The sequence below is a fragment of the Liolophura sinensis genome, chromosome 13 (genome assembly GCF_032854445.1).
Source record: "Liolophura sinensis isolate JHLJ2023 chromosome 13, CUHK_Ljap_v2, whole genome shotgun sequence".
Lineage (NCBI taxonomy): Eukaryota > Metazoa > Mollusca > Polyplacophora > Chitonida > Chitonidae > Liolophura > Liolophura sinensis.
The window spans coordinates 16,863,204-16,877,030 of record NC_088307.1 but is presented as its reverse complement, the minus strand read 5'-3'; the positions used below and the strand labels follow the sequence as shown (position 1 = coordinate 16,877,030).

At 40.7% G+C, this 13,827-nt stretch overlaps 1 protein-coding gene and 1 pseudogene across 1 annotated transcript in view; one reads left to right on the top strand and one right to left on the bottom strand.

Annotated features, from left to right (window-relative positions):
- Positions 1-4,208, top strand: part of LOC135481092 (DENN domain-containing protein 1B-like) — a 38,995-nt gene extending 34,787 nt beyond the window's left edge. The window contains exon 21 of the mRNA XM_064761025.1: positions 319-4,208. Within this exon, the coding sequence (XP_064617095.1) occupies positions 319-1,440 (1,122 nt within the window). The 3' untranslated portion in view covers positions 1,441-4,208. The remainder of the gene's footprint in view (positions 1-318) is intronic.
- Positions 4,209-8,005: 3,797 nt separating this feature from the next.
- LOC135480926 (uncharacterized) lies at positions 8,006-11,266 on the bottom strand (annotated as a pseudogene).
- Between the last annotated feature and the right edge of the window lie 2,561 nt (positions 11,267-13,827).

Below are 13,827 nucleotides of genomic sequence, written 5' to 3'. Positions count from 1 at the left end.
TGATCTTGTCTTTAAAACATACTTGTCTTAACACGAAAGTAGCTCTTTAAGTTATTCTTTGTAACAGGCTTATGCACATGCACCACATGTACATCAAGTTTTGAGGAAGAACCCTGTTGTCTTTTATTGATCTCAACTTGCTTTTAGAGGTCCTTGGGCTTGGGCCTCCATTATCTTCTAAGCACACAGTTTCTTGTATTTTGTACATTTGCGTAGTGATTTATTTTCATTTTCTTTGAAGTTTTGTGCATGACACATTTTCCATTCTGTTAACTATTAAAGTTATGATTTGAAGCATTGTTCATTTTCCACCCCCAGCACGGGACAAGCATGGACAGCCTGTCGTCTGCTGACCGCTCCAGCAATACTGACCCTGACCGAAGCAGCGAGCTTGATATCGCAGGAGTCTCACTGATAGAGGAAGAGGAGGGTTCTCATCAGCCCAGGACTGTTGTCAATCAAACATACATGACTCCGCCTTCTGGTCAGGATTCACCATGGGTAAGTCCCAGTCCACCTATCCCGGCACCAAGAACAAAACGACGACAAATGTCTGCAGGGAAAGGGACAAAACCCATGCCAACATTACCAGTTGTAGAGAAAACACCACCCCCTGTGGCGGAGAAGCCATTGATTCATTTGTCGCCAGAAAAACCTGCCCCAGCCTCCACAAACTTTGACCCGCTCTGCGACCCTAATCACGAAAGTTCACCAGACAGCTGGGAGGATGCACGTACCCTTGAGCAGTCTCCGATTGTCTCCCCTCCCACGCGGCAGGCCTCACTGTCGAGATCTCCTGCGTTCCGTACTAATTCTGGGAGCTCTCTTCGTCAAGTCGCTGCGGCGAACATGCGCAATCTACAGGATGATGGGACTCATGCCTCTTCAGACCTCAACTTCTTTGATCCACTGGGGTCAAGTTCTGTTCAGCCTTTGTCAAATTCAGTCGAAAATGGCTCCTCACGGGGTGTCATAAACAACAATGAAGACTTAATGGGTTCATGGAACTTGGCAGATATTGCAGGCACTCCTAAACACACACCCTCTACACCACCTCCAAAGACTTTCAACAATTCACAAGTGTCAAACCAACGTGCAATGAGTAATATAGGGCCTGGAAGTGTTTTAGGTAGAAGTAGTATAGTCAGTGGTGTAACTGGAGGTGGTGGTGTGCCAGCAGGTGGTATAGTGACAGCTGGTGGGACTGGAGTTGGCCTGAATAACAGCAGTCTGTATAACACCCCCGCTGGTAACCGATCTCCCGTGTATTTCCCGTCTGGACAGCCGAATGTCTCCCCACGGTTGACAGGTATTCTGCAGCCCCAGACTTCAGAGAGTTCTGAGACTCGCGATCCCTTTGCTTCGCTCGTGGACTTGAGTCCCGCCAAGCAAGCTGCCAGTCCACCACCCAGAGCATCATGGGAGAAATTTGACCAATGATCCAGCCTGCCTGTGGTAATAGTGGTACTTGTGCCCATCAGTAGGCAGTGATTTTGAGAGTGTTTCAGGAAGAGATATCTGTAGAGGTGGGGGATGGGTGAGGGAATGCATTTGGTGGGTAGAGTGACATCCTTTAGTACTGTAAGTCCTTCAACTGTTCTCACCTGTTGCATATTGAGATATTTTGACAAAATGATTACGCTCAAATCAAGCATTTGCTGTTTCACCTGCAGCAGTTTCAAGGCACAGGAGACTTGTCACTTACTTAGTTCTCCCTGGTTTCCTCCACAAATCTGGACGTATTTTTTAAACTAATTTTGGCAAATTTCCATTTATTGACATTATTAAAAAACCTATGATATTATTACATGTACATAGCAGTTTTGTTCTGTACCAAACAGTTGGTCCCTGTCAAAGTACTATTTTAGTACAGGACATTGTCCTTGTCCCGTGGATTATCCTTGTCCGGTCGGTTGTCCTTGTCCTGTGGATTATCCTTGTCCTGTGGGTTGTCCTTGTTCTGTGGATTATCCTTGTCCTGTGGATTATCCTTGTTCTTGTACTGCTTGCTTCACGCATAATTCTAACTGCCATTGCATGAGTAAGCCTGGTATTAAACCCCCATGATTTAAATAAATGAACAAAGATGCCATATTCATGCTTTGACATTCATGAGTTTTCTTACTGATAAAGTCTTGCTCTTGAAAAAGGGTTTGGTGCAAGGGTGTGATTCATGGTAAGAAAATCATTTTACGTTTCTCATCAAATCTTCTGATGTTCTTCAAGTAAAAAAAAACAATGCATTTTGTATTGCATCCAATTTTAGGTTTTCACGTAATTCATTGTCTACGATTCTTGTGACATCCACCCTTCTTGTGAATTGTACCCCTCTTGTGGACCCCCACCATTGTTGTTGACGCTCACCTCTCAAGCATTTGACTTGGCTGAAGTGAAATATTGCTTTTCCCAAATCCTCTATTCAGTGATATGCTGATGCGCCCAAGGTGAAGATCAAACACAAAACCTGCCCTTATTTGACCTGAAACATTGTTCACATCACATTTTGCTTGATTCTGATTGATTCATCCATCTTATAGGACCATTTAAGTATTTTTTGTGAAGTTTGAATAATTTCTTATTATAACAACTGTATAAGTGTTGGCAAGTATTATTTTAAGGTGCTTCTTGAAGTGCATATTTACATACCAAACTAACTACCATTAAACAACCTGCGGATGGACGTGGGTTTCTCCTGGGCTCCGCCCATTGTTCTCCCACCCTAATGCTGGCCGCCGTCATATAAGTGAAATATTCTGGAGGATGGCGTAAAACACTAATCAAATAAATAAATAAATAACTACCATTAAACAGCATGAAACACATTAACTCTGGCTGAAGTAACATTCCGAAGTGCAGTATTTTTGTGCATGTAAGGTTACTGCATCTTGAAAGACAAGCAGGATTAATGATTAAGGGGATCATTAATGTGTATGGCTACAATGTACCACCATGGCCACGGGATTAGATTTGAAGGGAGGGCCGACAAGTGGTATTCAGGGATTATACAGGATGTTTACGTCTGCTGTTCTCGTCATTCAGAGCCCAATAACAAATGAATTAACCAAAGCCCTATGCTGTTGATGTACAAATTGTTTGTTTGTGCAGATACATGTAAATGGCCTGTTGATATGTTCCGCAACTTTTGACAGGATTGTTGATGAATTTTCATGTGTTAAACGAATACCATGAACAGCATTAAACTGGCAGCTGTGCACATTTTGCTGCCATTGTTTTAGAACTCTTTAGCAAAAAAGTCCATTCTCTTGACTTTCATATAAATGTGACTTTCTTTGTTCCTCCCAAAGTGAAATTGTTACCGAGCATTTCTTGGACTTCTTACATGTCCAGTGTTCAATATCTGTTGTGCTGACGTACGAAATGACCATTAATTTCGTCCATGACTAACCTGCCCATTTTGCCTGAGTTCTATTGATTTTAGAAAGGTGTTTTTAAGTTTGCTTAGAACATAGGATGATATTCAACTGGAAAATTAAAGTTTCAGCATCATAAGTAATATTTTGTGACATTTAATTGCCTCTGAAAATACACATTTGCAGGCGAAATTTTAGGCCATTTAGTGTAATTATGTCTGAAATAAAGACAGTTTTTGGGTCACAGGCCTATTTGTAATTTACACTTGACATCATTTATAGCCTTAAAAAATCCTTTGTTGGCGGTTACACACCCATATCAGAAGACATCAAGACAGTTAGTCTGGCTTATTTTTTGGAAGTGTGGGATTTTAAAGAAATTAAGTTTGAGTGAAAGATAAGAACAGGAAATTCCTTCAACAGCCCAGTAAGAATTTGACTATTTTAATTCCTCAGCCTTTTCGCATATGAAAGAGCAACTTGCAGTGCAATTTATGCACATCTATATTTTGGAGACAAAACTAAATTGGTTTTATTGGCTAATTTCAGAGCTTCACAAAAAGTAGAATTTTGTCAGTCTTGAATAAACACTTTGTTTATTACAGTTTTTGGAGGGTTGCTCAGGTATGATACATGTAGGAAAAAAGCATAGTGATTTGTTTACTTTATCGAGTCAGTGGAGAGAATCTGGATTTAATGGGAGCTGGCATATATAGAGATAGCAATGTTATCCTAAAACAATAATACTTCTGTTAATACTAAATTCGTTGTTACAATGGTTTGGTGAGGTGTGGATAATTTGAAGGACAAGCTCAAAAATCTTTGTGACACCTTTTGAAGATTGCAAGATGAAACATTAACAGAAGGCCGCCTTCCTTTCGTTGTCTGTTGTATAGTTTACAGTGGGACACTGGCAAAGGCTGACTGGATTTGGCAAGCACTGCCACAGCTTGTGGAGTTAACTGCATTCTGAAGCATTCAACTCTGAAAAGGACTACAAGATTCTTGTACACTTCTCTTTAGAACATTCTGTGTTTCACATTACCTTTTAGTCACTATATGTTCTGATAGCAAAACTACTAATTTATTTGTTTAATTGGGGTTTGATGGTAAATTGAAGAGCATTTCACTTATGTGAATGACGATCAGGGTTATGATTGGGAGAAACCACTGCCCTTTACCTGGTACCTGACAATCCTTTTTATTCTAAGCTGTAGCCACATCCCTAGGGGTTTGATTTGAGGACATGGGCCTCCTAAATCAGTTGTTAAACAGCTGAAGATAGAGAGTGATGTGTAGGGCCAAATTGCTCAGTGATGGTCTCAAATTACGTAGGCATGACGCCAAATTGCTTAGTGATACCCCCAAATTGTTTTGTTTGTCTTACATTTTGCCTAAAGAATCATTCCCTAAGTTGTAAGTTTAAATCAGTGAAGTTGAAAATGATAATGAAAATAATTGAAGAATAAATTTCTTTCTAATGATGGTCTTGGATTTATCTAGGTATGAAAATTGTTTGGGCTTTTAGTATTTGTGATGTGAGGCAAATAATGGTGCTTTTGGTGGTGGTGATGGTGTGTTTGTGGTGGGGCGGGGGGAGGGGAGGTTAATATATCAAGGTATTGTGTGATAATTGCACCAAAGAGAAAGACCCCAATCACTTTGTGGAGTTGGCTTTGCCCTACATTGTCTGTTTCTTAGCTTGAAACCAGCTTGTAACAGATTGTTCAATCACACAAGCTAGCATTGCATTAGTGGTTCATACACAAACATATTTCTCCAAGCATTCCTGATAAAGCTGTTGAAATTTTACCAGTGTTTTATACCAGAGTTTCTTCTGCTGAAACCAAATTTAATATTAATTTCCAGGTTGTGATGACATTTCTGACATGTGTCAAGCTAAAGCTTGTGTGCTTTCCAGTCTAAAGCTTGTTTACTTATCAGGCTGTAAAGTTTATTCGGAGATTACGCTATTCCTTTAACAGAAACTATGCAGGCTTAAGCAGTGTTAAATCATTATGACCAAGCCATATGTATTAAATATTGAGGCTGGTGTTATCAGGTTTGAGGTCTGTTTGGGTGTGAAGCTCACAGTGCTTCAGAGTACCTGACTGTGCATTTATCGGATTAAATTTGGCACACATGGGGTCACCGTTTAATCAGTTCGGAAGCAAGGCACATAGGTTGCATTCTGACTGCACTGGACAATAGGCAAAGTTTAATCTGCGTTAGGAATTTACAAATGTCAGCTTAAGAATTTAAAGACCCAGAACGTACTGGTATCCAATTCGTAAAATATACAAACTAAGTGTCAGTCTCTGAAGAACTGACATTATACTTGAAAGTTTAAGGAAAAGAAAAATGGTTTATTTTCGTAGCAAAAAATCCAACAATGAAAGAAAACAGGTCAACATTGAATGAACAACGAATTCATTGAGATAGTGCGTTAGATCTTCCATGTTAAGGATTTAAGGATAAATAATCGTGAAGTGGTATTGTTTATGATAAGGATGCCAAAGAGATTATTTCTAGTTCAAAGATGTTAAAAATATAAAATTTTCAGCTTCTTTACATTGGATAGGATGCTTTTCTCTTATACTGTTGTCCATATTTGTTGGTTATGTTGCTCATTTGCTTGTTAATTCCGCGGTGTTAGTTTGAGATTACCTCCCGTTTGGCTCCGCTCTTGCCGTGGTTGCGTAGTCTGGAAGTTTCGCCTGTTTTAAAGTATTAACTCGTGGTTTTGTATATTACAGTAATTTATAGCAGTCTATGTAAATAATGAGCTACATAGCGGTACGATGAATTTGTATCTCAAAGAAATGTACAGATTATTTTCTGTTACAATATTGTGTAGCTATATATCTAAAACTATGAACACACCTGTGTATATATATATATATATATATATATATATATATATATATATATATACAGTGTGATAAATAAAATATATTAAGTATACATCCCTTATTATCTTGTTCTGTTGTCACACTTAACACCGAAATGGGTGGGTGTCATCACAAATACATGACAAACTTCTTTTGGCTTTAGGTCACGTGATTCTTTAGGGCCGGTTTCACAAAACTCACAAAAACTTTAACAAAAAGGTAAATCAAATTTCTCGTAAATTATTGCGTCATTTGCGTGTGTGTCATAGCGCTATAAGGCGACGTGATTTATGGGAACAGATACGGGGAACTGATTTACTAAGTTTTGTTAACGTTGGCTTTGATCAGCTGTGGTTGTGTACATCGTGAAGACGGAGGATGTCACGAAGTGGGCTGCTTTCCCAGGGTCTCTTCACATTTTCCTCCGGGAATAAATCAGAATTCCTCCACCCATGGACTTGACCGCTGTCACATTTTAATTAATAACTGAAATATTCTCGGCGTTCAACACCAATGAAGCAAGCAATCAATTATGAACCAGAATGCTGTCGTCCAGTAAACTTAATACTGATTGCGGCGTACGCGTCTGGCTCAATAGTGTGATTTCGTCTTACATGAATTTTAGCCAGTGCTTTGCTTTCAGTCGATAGATCACCCGAGAGGCAAGTGCAGTCCGTTCCATTTCTCATTCTTCTGCTTCCATTGTTCTCTGGAGTCCTGGTGGCATTCGTGTGGTCTTGCATGAAGGTCACTGGTGCCCACTTGCCGTCCATCAAGTTATTTGATTGGTGTTTCACGCCGTACCAAATATTTCTGATAAGACGGCTTCCAGCTTTATGGGGGGAGGGAGGGAGGGAGAGAGAAAACCGGGCAGAGAGAAAACCGGGCAGAGCCGGATGAGGAAACCCACGACCATACGCAGGTTGCTGAAGACCTTCCCATGTACCGCCATAGATGAAGCCAACGTGAGCTGGACTTTAACCCGCGCTGGCACACTAACCTCTTCGGCCTATAAAGTTTACGGTGCTATTAAACCAGAGATCTGTTTATTATTGCCATGTTAGCTTTCTAACCTGGGGGTATAGCCAACCGGTATTTATCAGGTCTACGTTGCAGTGCACGTGGGGCATCATTGAAGATCAACTGAGAACAATTTTTTCACGATAGGACAAGACATTTGTCATTTGTCATAACTCCAATATATTTTTAGCACTATAATTTGGACATATACAGCAGTTGAATTCATATTATTAAAAAGTTTCAAATGCATTAAGATTTTTCTCTGTACATGTATATCCCACAAATGTTGGAAGGTCAGTCACACGGTAATCCGGTCAGTCAGTTGCTTAGTCAGCAAGTTCGTCAGCTGGTTAGTTGTTCTGCCAGTTGGTCAGTCAGTTGGTTAATAACTGTCCGTTAGTTGTTCCGTCAATATTACAGAGTAAGTCAGTTATTCGTGTGTGTAGTTTGCTGACGATTAAAACTGTAAATCCATAAGGCTCTCAACCAGTTTCTTTCTGTTTTGTCTGCTAGAAAACAATGATGTCAACCAGTCACTCAGATACATGCAGCTGTAGTGTCAGGTAGCCTTGCCTTAAGACAATAAAAGATCCAGGTAAACCGCCAAGAGTCCGAAACTAGATGGATAGAGATAAAACAGCTAGGCCAAACACTCACTCAGTCATCTGTGCCATAAATTAGCTTTTTAAAAGACCGTCAGTTGACCAGACAAAAATTCTAAAATCAAATAGGTGAGTCAGTATAATAATAGTCAGTCAGTCCGTCATCGTTCGTCCGCGAATGCGACGTGCCAGGTGGATATCGCGAGGCATCAAGGTCACCCGTTTGGCGTGAAGAGCACAGAGATTGGAATCTTCAAAGAGGTGAACCAGATAAGCCTCAGCCGCCTGAAACCAAAAACACACAGCAGACAGAAAAACATGATAATGTTTCTTCATAGATAACAACTTCTGTTTATTTTTACCGACGATTCGATGTGCATTCTAACATCGTCATCAAGCATGTCTAGAATGTATTCTAAGCAGTCAAAATGTAAGCCAAGTATACACTGACTGGGAGGCCTCTGTGGCTCAGTTCGTCAGCGCGCTCACGCAGCGTAATGACCCAGGAGGCTCTCACCAAAGCGGTCGCTGGGAGTTCAAGTCCAGCTCATGCCTCCTCTCCGGCCGTGCGTGTCTGCAAGCAACCTGCGGATGGTCGTGGGTTCCCCCGGACTCTGCCCGGTTTTCTCCTACCATAATGCTGGCCGCAGTCGTATAAGTGAATATAGTGAGTACGGCGTAAAACACCCATCAAATCCATACAGTCATAGAACTTTATCTCTCCGCTGCCGAGGTTGTACTAATTAATGTGAAATAGTAAGAGTCTGCAAAAAAGCGTCACATCGGTGGATCATAGACTTCACTAAATTATACTTCGCCATTCCCCAATGAATGATTGACTAACCATTTCTATCTTGATCCTAAACGTAGTTTCCCATAAATGTCAAGAAAATTCTTTTTTCTATACGCCATAGCAGTAAGACAGCAAATCAATAGCATGGATGTGATAAAATCATGCAGTCATTCACTGAAACTGTATAGGTGGGTTATACGGACCTCTTGTAACGCGCATATCGCCATGGCCTGCCACATCAGGGGACCATCACTGTACAGTCCATTCGCCACTTCTCGTACCTGAAAAAGAACAAACAAATATCTGGCAATGCACGAAATACCCCTCGATAATAGGCATACTTGTAGTCGCAAGAGATAGTGCGCGTACAAGGCAAATACCCAACGACCTTGAAAAATTAGAACAAGGTCAACGAAAAACATAGGTGCCGGTACATGTTTGATGAAAATTTCTTTTAGAATTCAAGAGATTTCGTGATGACAAGCCTGTCACTAAACTATAACATAAATGACAACAATGACCTTGATAATATTAACCAAGGTCACAAAAAAACTAGGGATCATCACAATACCTAAAGTGTAAAGTTTGGTAAATCTGGATTCAATCGATAGAGCGCACACAAAAAATGTACAGACAGACCAGCCGACGACCAACCACTAGAACTATACTCCAAGACCAACTGTGGCCGAATGTTAGAAAGAAAACAATTATAGCAGTGGCTGATCGATTAAATGTTTGATGGACACGCGTTCTTGGACATAATCAGCTCGTACCATGCAGACATTTGTACCAACCTCCGATCAATAAACTTTCATTCCGGGACCAGTGAGAACAAAAACTTGATGGGATATTACATAATATTTTAGCGATAACATCGGGAAAAAAATGCGTCCTTGTAAACATTTAATTAGTTGAGATAAATATAAACACATAATGATGACATTTTGAAACATAACTTTTACTTATAGTTATCGGCTTTATAAAATCTCATTTGGGCTATTAAGTGGTATTTACTTGGTTTTTTGTATGAAAGTGTTGATACAGTTTACCGAAAAATTGGTCAACGATTAAAGCAAACAGACCAATAACTTGGTCAGTCATTCCGACAAATTGATTCGGCAATGATTCTGACAATCTGTTCGATAATTCTGACAACCTTGTTCATCACTCAGACAAACTGGTCAATTATTCTGATATTCTGGTCGATCATTCTGACATTCTGTTCCATTATTCTGACATTCTGTTCGATTATTCTGACATTCTGATCGATCATTCAGACACACTGGTCGATCATTCAGACACACTGGTCGATCATTCAGACAAACTGGTCAATCATACAAACAAACTGTCAATCATTCAGATAAACAGGTCAGTCGTTCAGAAAAACTGGTCAAGCATGCAAACAAAGTGGTCATTCTGGTCGAACTCTAAGACAAACTCGTTGATCCTTTAGACAAACTGGTCAATCATTCTGACAAACTGGTCATTTTGGTCGATGCCTTAGACAAACTGATCGATCCCTCAAACAAACTGGTCGATCCCTCGGATAAACGGTCAATCACTCGGACAAACTGGTCAATTATTCTGACAAAATGATCGTTCTGGTCGATCCCTCAGACGAACAGTTCGATAACTCAGACAAACTAATCGACAACTCAAACAAACTGGTCGATCCCTCAGACAAACGGTCAATCACTCGGACAAACTGGTCAATATTCTGACAAACTGATCATTCTGGTCGATCCATCAGACTAACTAATCGGTCACTCAGAAAAACCCGTCAATCACAAAATGCCCGTCATGCTTACCAATCGGGAAAAAGGCAGTTTTCTCATGATTAAGTCCGTGGATTTCTGAAGTTTCCGGATCTCCCTTAGCGCAGCAATACCTGGCCGTGATCTTCTCCTGTGTTTAACTACGTGAAATTCTGTATGTCGACAGAACAAATTTGTCATTGAACCTGGTGTTGTCTCTTTAAAAATGCTCGTCCTTTGCGTATATTCCCAGTCAGCATAACGGTACTTACATATTTCGAATATTTGATTGATTGATTGATTGATTGACTGATGCTTGGCGCCATACTCAACAATTTTTCAGTTATGCGATGGAGTTAGCTTTAGAGAAACTGGAGTCCCTGAGGTAAACCTCCGAGCTTTGACTTGTCACTGACGAACGTTCCCACGTGTAACTCAGACAGAAACAAAGCAGAGAAGCTAAAAACCACATACAATTTCATTATATATTTAGATTAATGGAAATATAAACTAAAACTACACTTTCATGCTACACAGTTTTATGTGGTGTTTTTTTTTTACATTTGACTGACACACTATCACAAAGTACATTTTTAACAGTGTAACAACTTTAGCCAAATTATCCATACAACAATTTACAATCGAGCAACGCGGAAAGAGAAAACTAGAAATTATGACAATGCTTTGTGGGATTAGGTTTACTACTTAGGCACGAAGTGATGGTTTTGTATACTACTATACAGAGTGTATTATGGCTATGCATAAGCCTCAATGATCAACCTGTTTTACTTGGTTCCGTCAGCCGTTTGGCTTCTGCCTGTTTCTGGCGTACCATCGTTATCGACCTGTTGTATCCACAGTCACTGCACTTTTGGTAACTGTGCAAGTTCACGCCTCACGCATGATATTCGTGTAAGACGTCATGAATTAGAACACACAGTCATTCACATAGTCGTCAGTTGTGTGGTTCTCAAAAATATTTCACTTGTATACGACCGTTCTCATTAGGATTACGGACGGAGGAACCCCATAGTGAACGAAAGAAAACAACGCCCTTCATTCGACAGTTACACTGATAAAATACAGTAACTTGTTCTTAAATCATTATGTATGGTGTAGATGTGTGCGTATAAGGAATGAATGAATGAATGATTGTGGCTTAACGCCACATCAGCAATATTTCACCCATATCGTGGCGAGAGTGCGTATAAGGTACGCGACAACTAACCAAGAGGTATACATACACACGAGTTGCAAGTTCAATCCCAGTCTTGGGCACCAGCTCCTTCGACCCCAATGTTTGTAGATGTCAAGGGTACAGTAAGTGGTCGACGGCCCTTGTAGGGCAGTTTGCGATAAGCTAGATTAGTCACACGAAGGCAAATGATTTCAGTTACAACATACTAAATTACAAGTGGCTGTAATGCACTTACTTTCCCACTGATAGAACACTGATTTCAAATCCATATTCTGCCAATCAGAAAACAGTTTGTCTCAGCTTGATCATTTGTGTGAGATTATTGTCTGAAAGTTCGTCGATCATTTCTCTACTTTTATTTGATACCGGGGGAAAGGGATAGGTGGAAGAAACTGTTTAAGAACGTCCAAAGCCCTTCCACAGAGAAAATTTCACAACTGAGGAAATCTTTCACCTATACATCGATGCGAAGCTGGTATTACGAGGAACTCGTAAGTCGGTATGTGACTACATTAATTTATACATAGCCCATCGCACAAAAAAAAATCATTTAAATCTCATTCACCTGAAAGAGTGAGTGAGTGAGTGAGTGAGCGCTTGGGGTTTAACATCGTACTTAATTTTTCAGTCATATGACGAAGGAGTCCTTAGAGTGCGTGTAATGTGCCTCCTTGTTGCAAGACGGATTTCCACCGCTCTTTTATTTAGTGCTGCTTCACTGGGACGGCTTATCAAAGGCAAGTTAGCCACCTCGCCAGTCGTTGCGCCATCCCCTTAATGATGAACACCAAGTTACAGCTGTAACTTCCTCTTTTTTAAGGTCACCCAGCATTGACCCTGGATTTACCTCCCCCCTAGACCAACTGTGCTGTTGGGGCCGGTATTCCTTCATCTGAAGGAAAATTCACAGCAGATAATGTTTTTTTTTGTTGGTATTGGTAAGTTTCCAGGAGAAAGCAATCTGGCATCAAGCGATTTGCATCACCACGACATAATTCGTGCAAATCACTGGCAGTGCTCTGTGTATGCAAACTTCCTCGATGAAATTGCATCATAGCAAAACAAGCTTCGCATGATATGACGGACTAAATGGGTATTCCACTGAGATTCTTGTAAATACTTTGACACAAACTTTGACATAATGGGCCATGGAGACACTTTGGTTGCTACGAGGCATCCATTTGGATATTGTGACATTTTTTTCGTCCACACAGCATATTGACCATCGTCGGTTTCACGAAGAGTACTTAAGTGTTTAAAAGGCTTCACTTCATATCACTACAACAAATGTTGTCATAGTGTAATTAAGTGCTTACTTTTTATGCAGTGGGACCTCTGTGACAAAGAGGGTTAGCACGCCAGCGCAGGTGCAGTAAAGTAAAAGCCTCTCAGCAATGTGCTCGCTGTGAGTTCAAGTCCAGCTCATGCTGGCTTCCTCTCCAACCGTTCGTGGGAAGGTCTTCCAGCAACCTGTGGATGCTGGTGGGTTCCCTCGGGCTCTGCCCCTGTTTCCTCCCACGATAATGCTGTCCGCCGTCGTAATAGTGAAACGTTCTTGAGTGCGGCTTAAAACACCGGTCAAATAAATAAGTAAATACTTAACTAAGAGCACTTCATGAAACCGGCCACTAGATATTGTGACATTTTGGGCTGTACATGACACATTTCCGTTTCTTTGTAGCTTACTGATATAAGTATTGTCACATCTTGGGTGGCTGTGACATTTTGGGGCGTGGAGACATTCGATCTAGATACCGTGTGGCCTACCGATTTGGATATTGTGACATTATGGCCTGTACATGACCCGCCCTTGCTTCTATGTGACCTACTTATTTAAGTATTTTGACATTTTGGGCTCCTGTGGTATTTTGGATAGCAAAGACACCCTAGCTTCCACGTGGCTTACTGATTTGGACATTGTGACATTTTGGGCCGTTGTGGAAAGTTGAATCATTCATGGTGACATCTTGACTGCCTTTACATGGATATCGTGATAATCCAGCCTTTGTGAAATGTCATTCTGTCTTTTGTATGACATCTTAATTGGTCTGTAGTGACATTCTGATCTTTACATGGCATATCGTGATATTCCGTGACGTGACATTCTGTAATTCCGCAAAGACCAATGCGACTCAAAACGAGGCAGCCGCATAGGTCAGGTACATGCCTATTGACATATGGTCGCAAATGACTGGTAA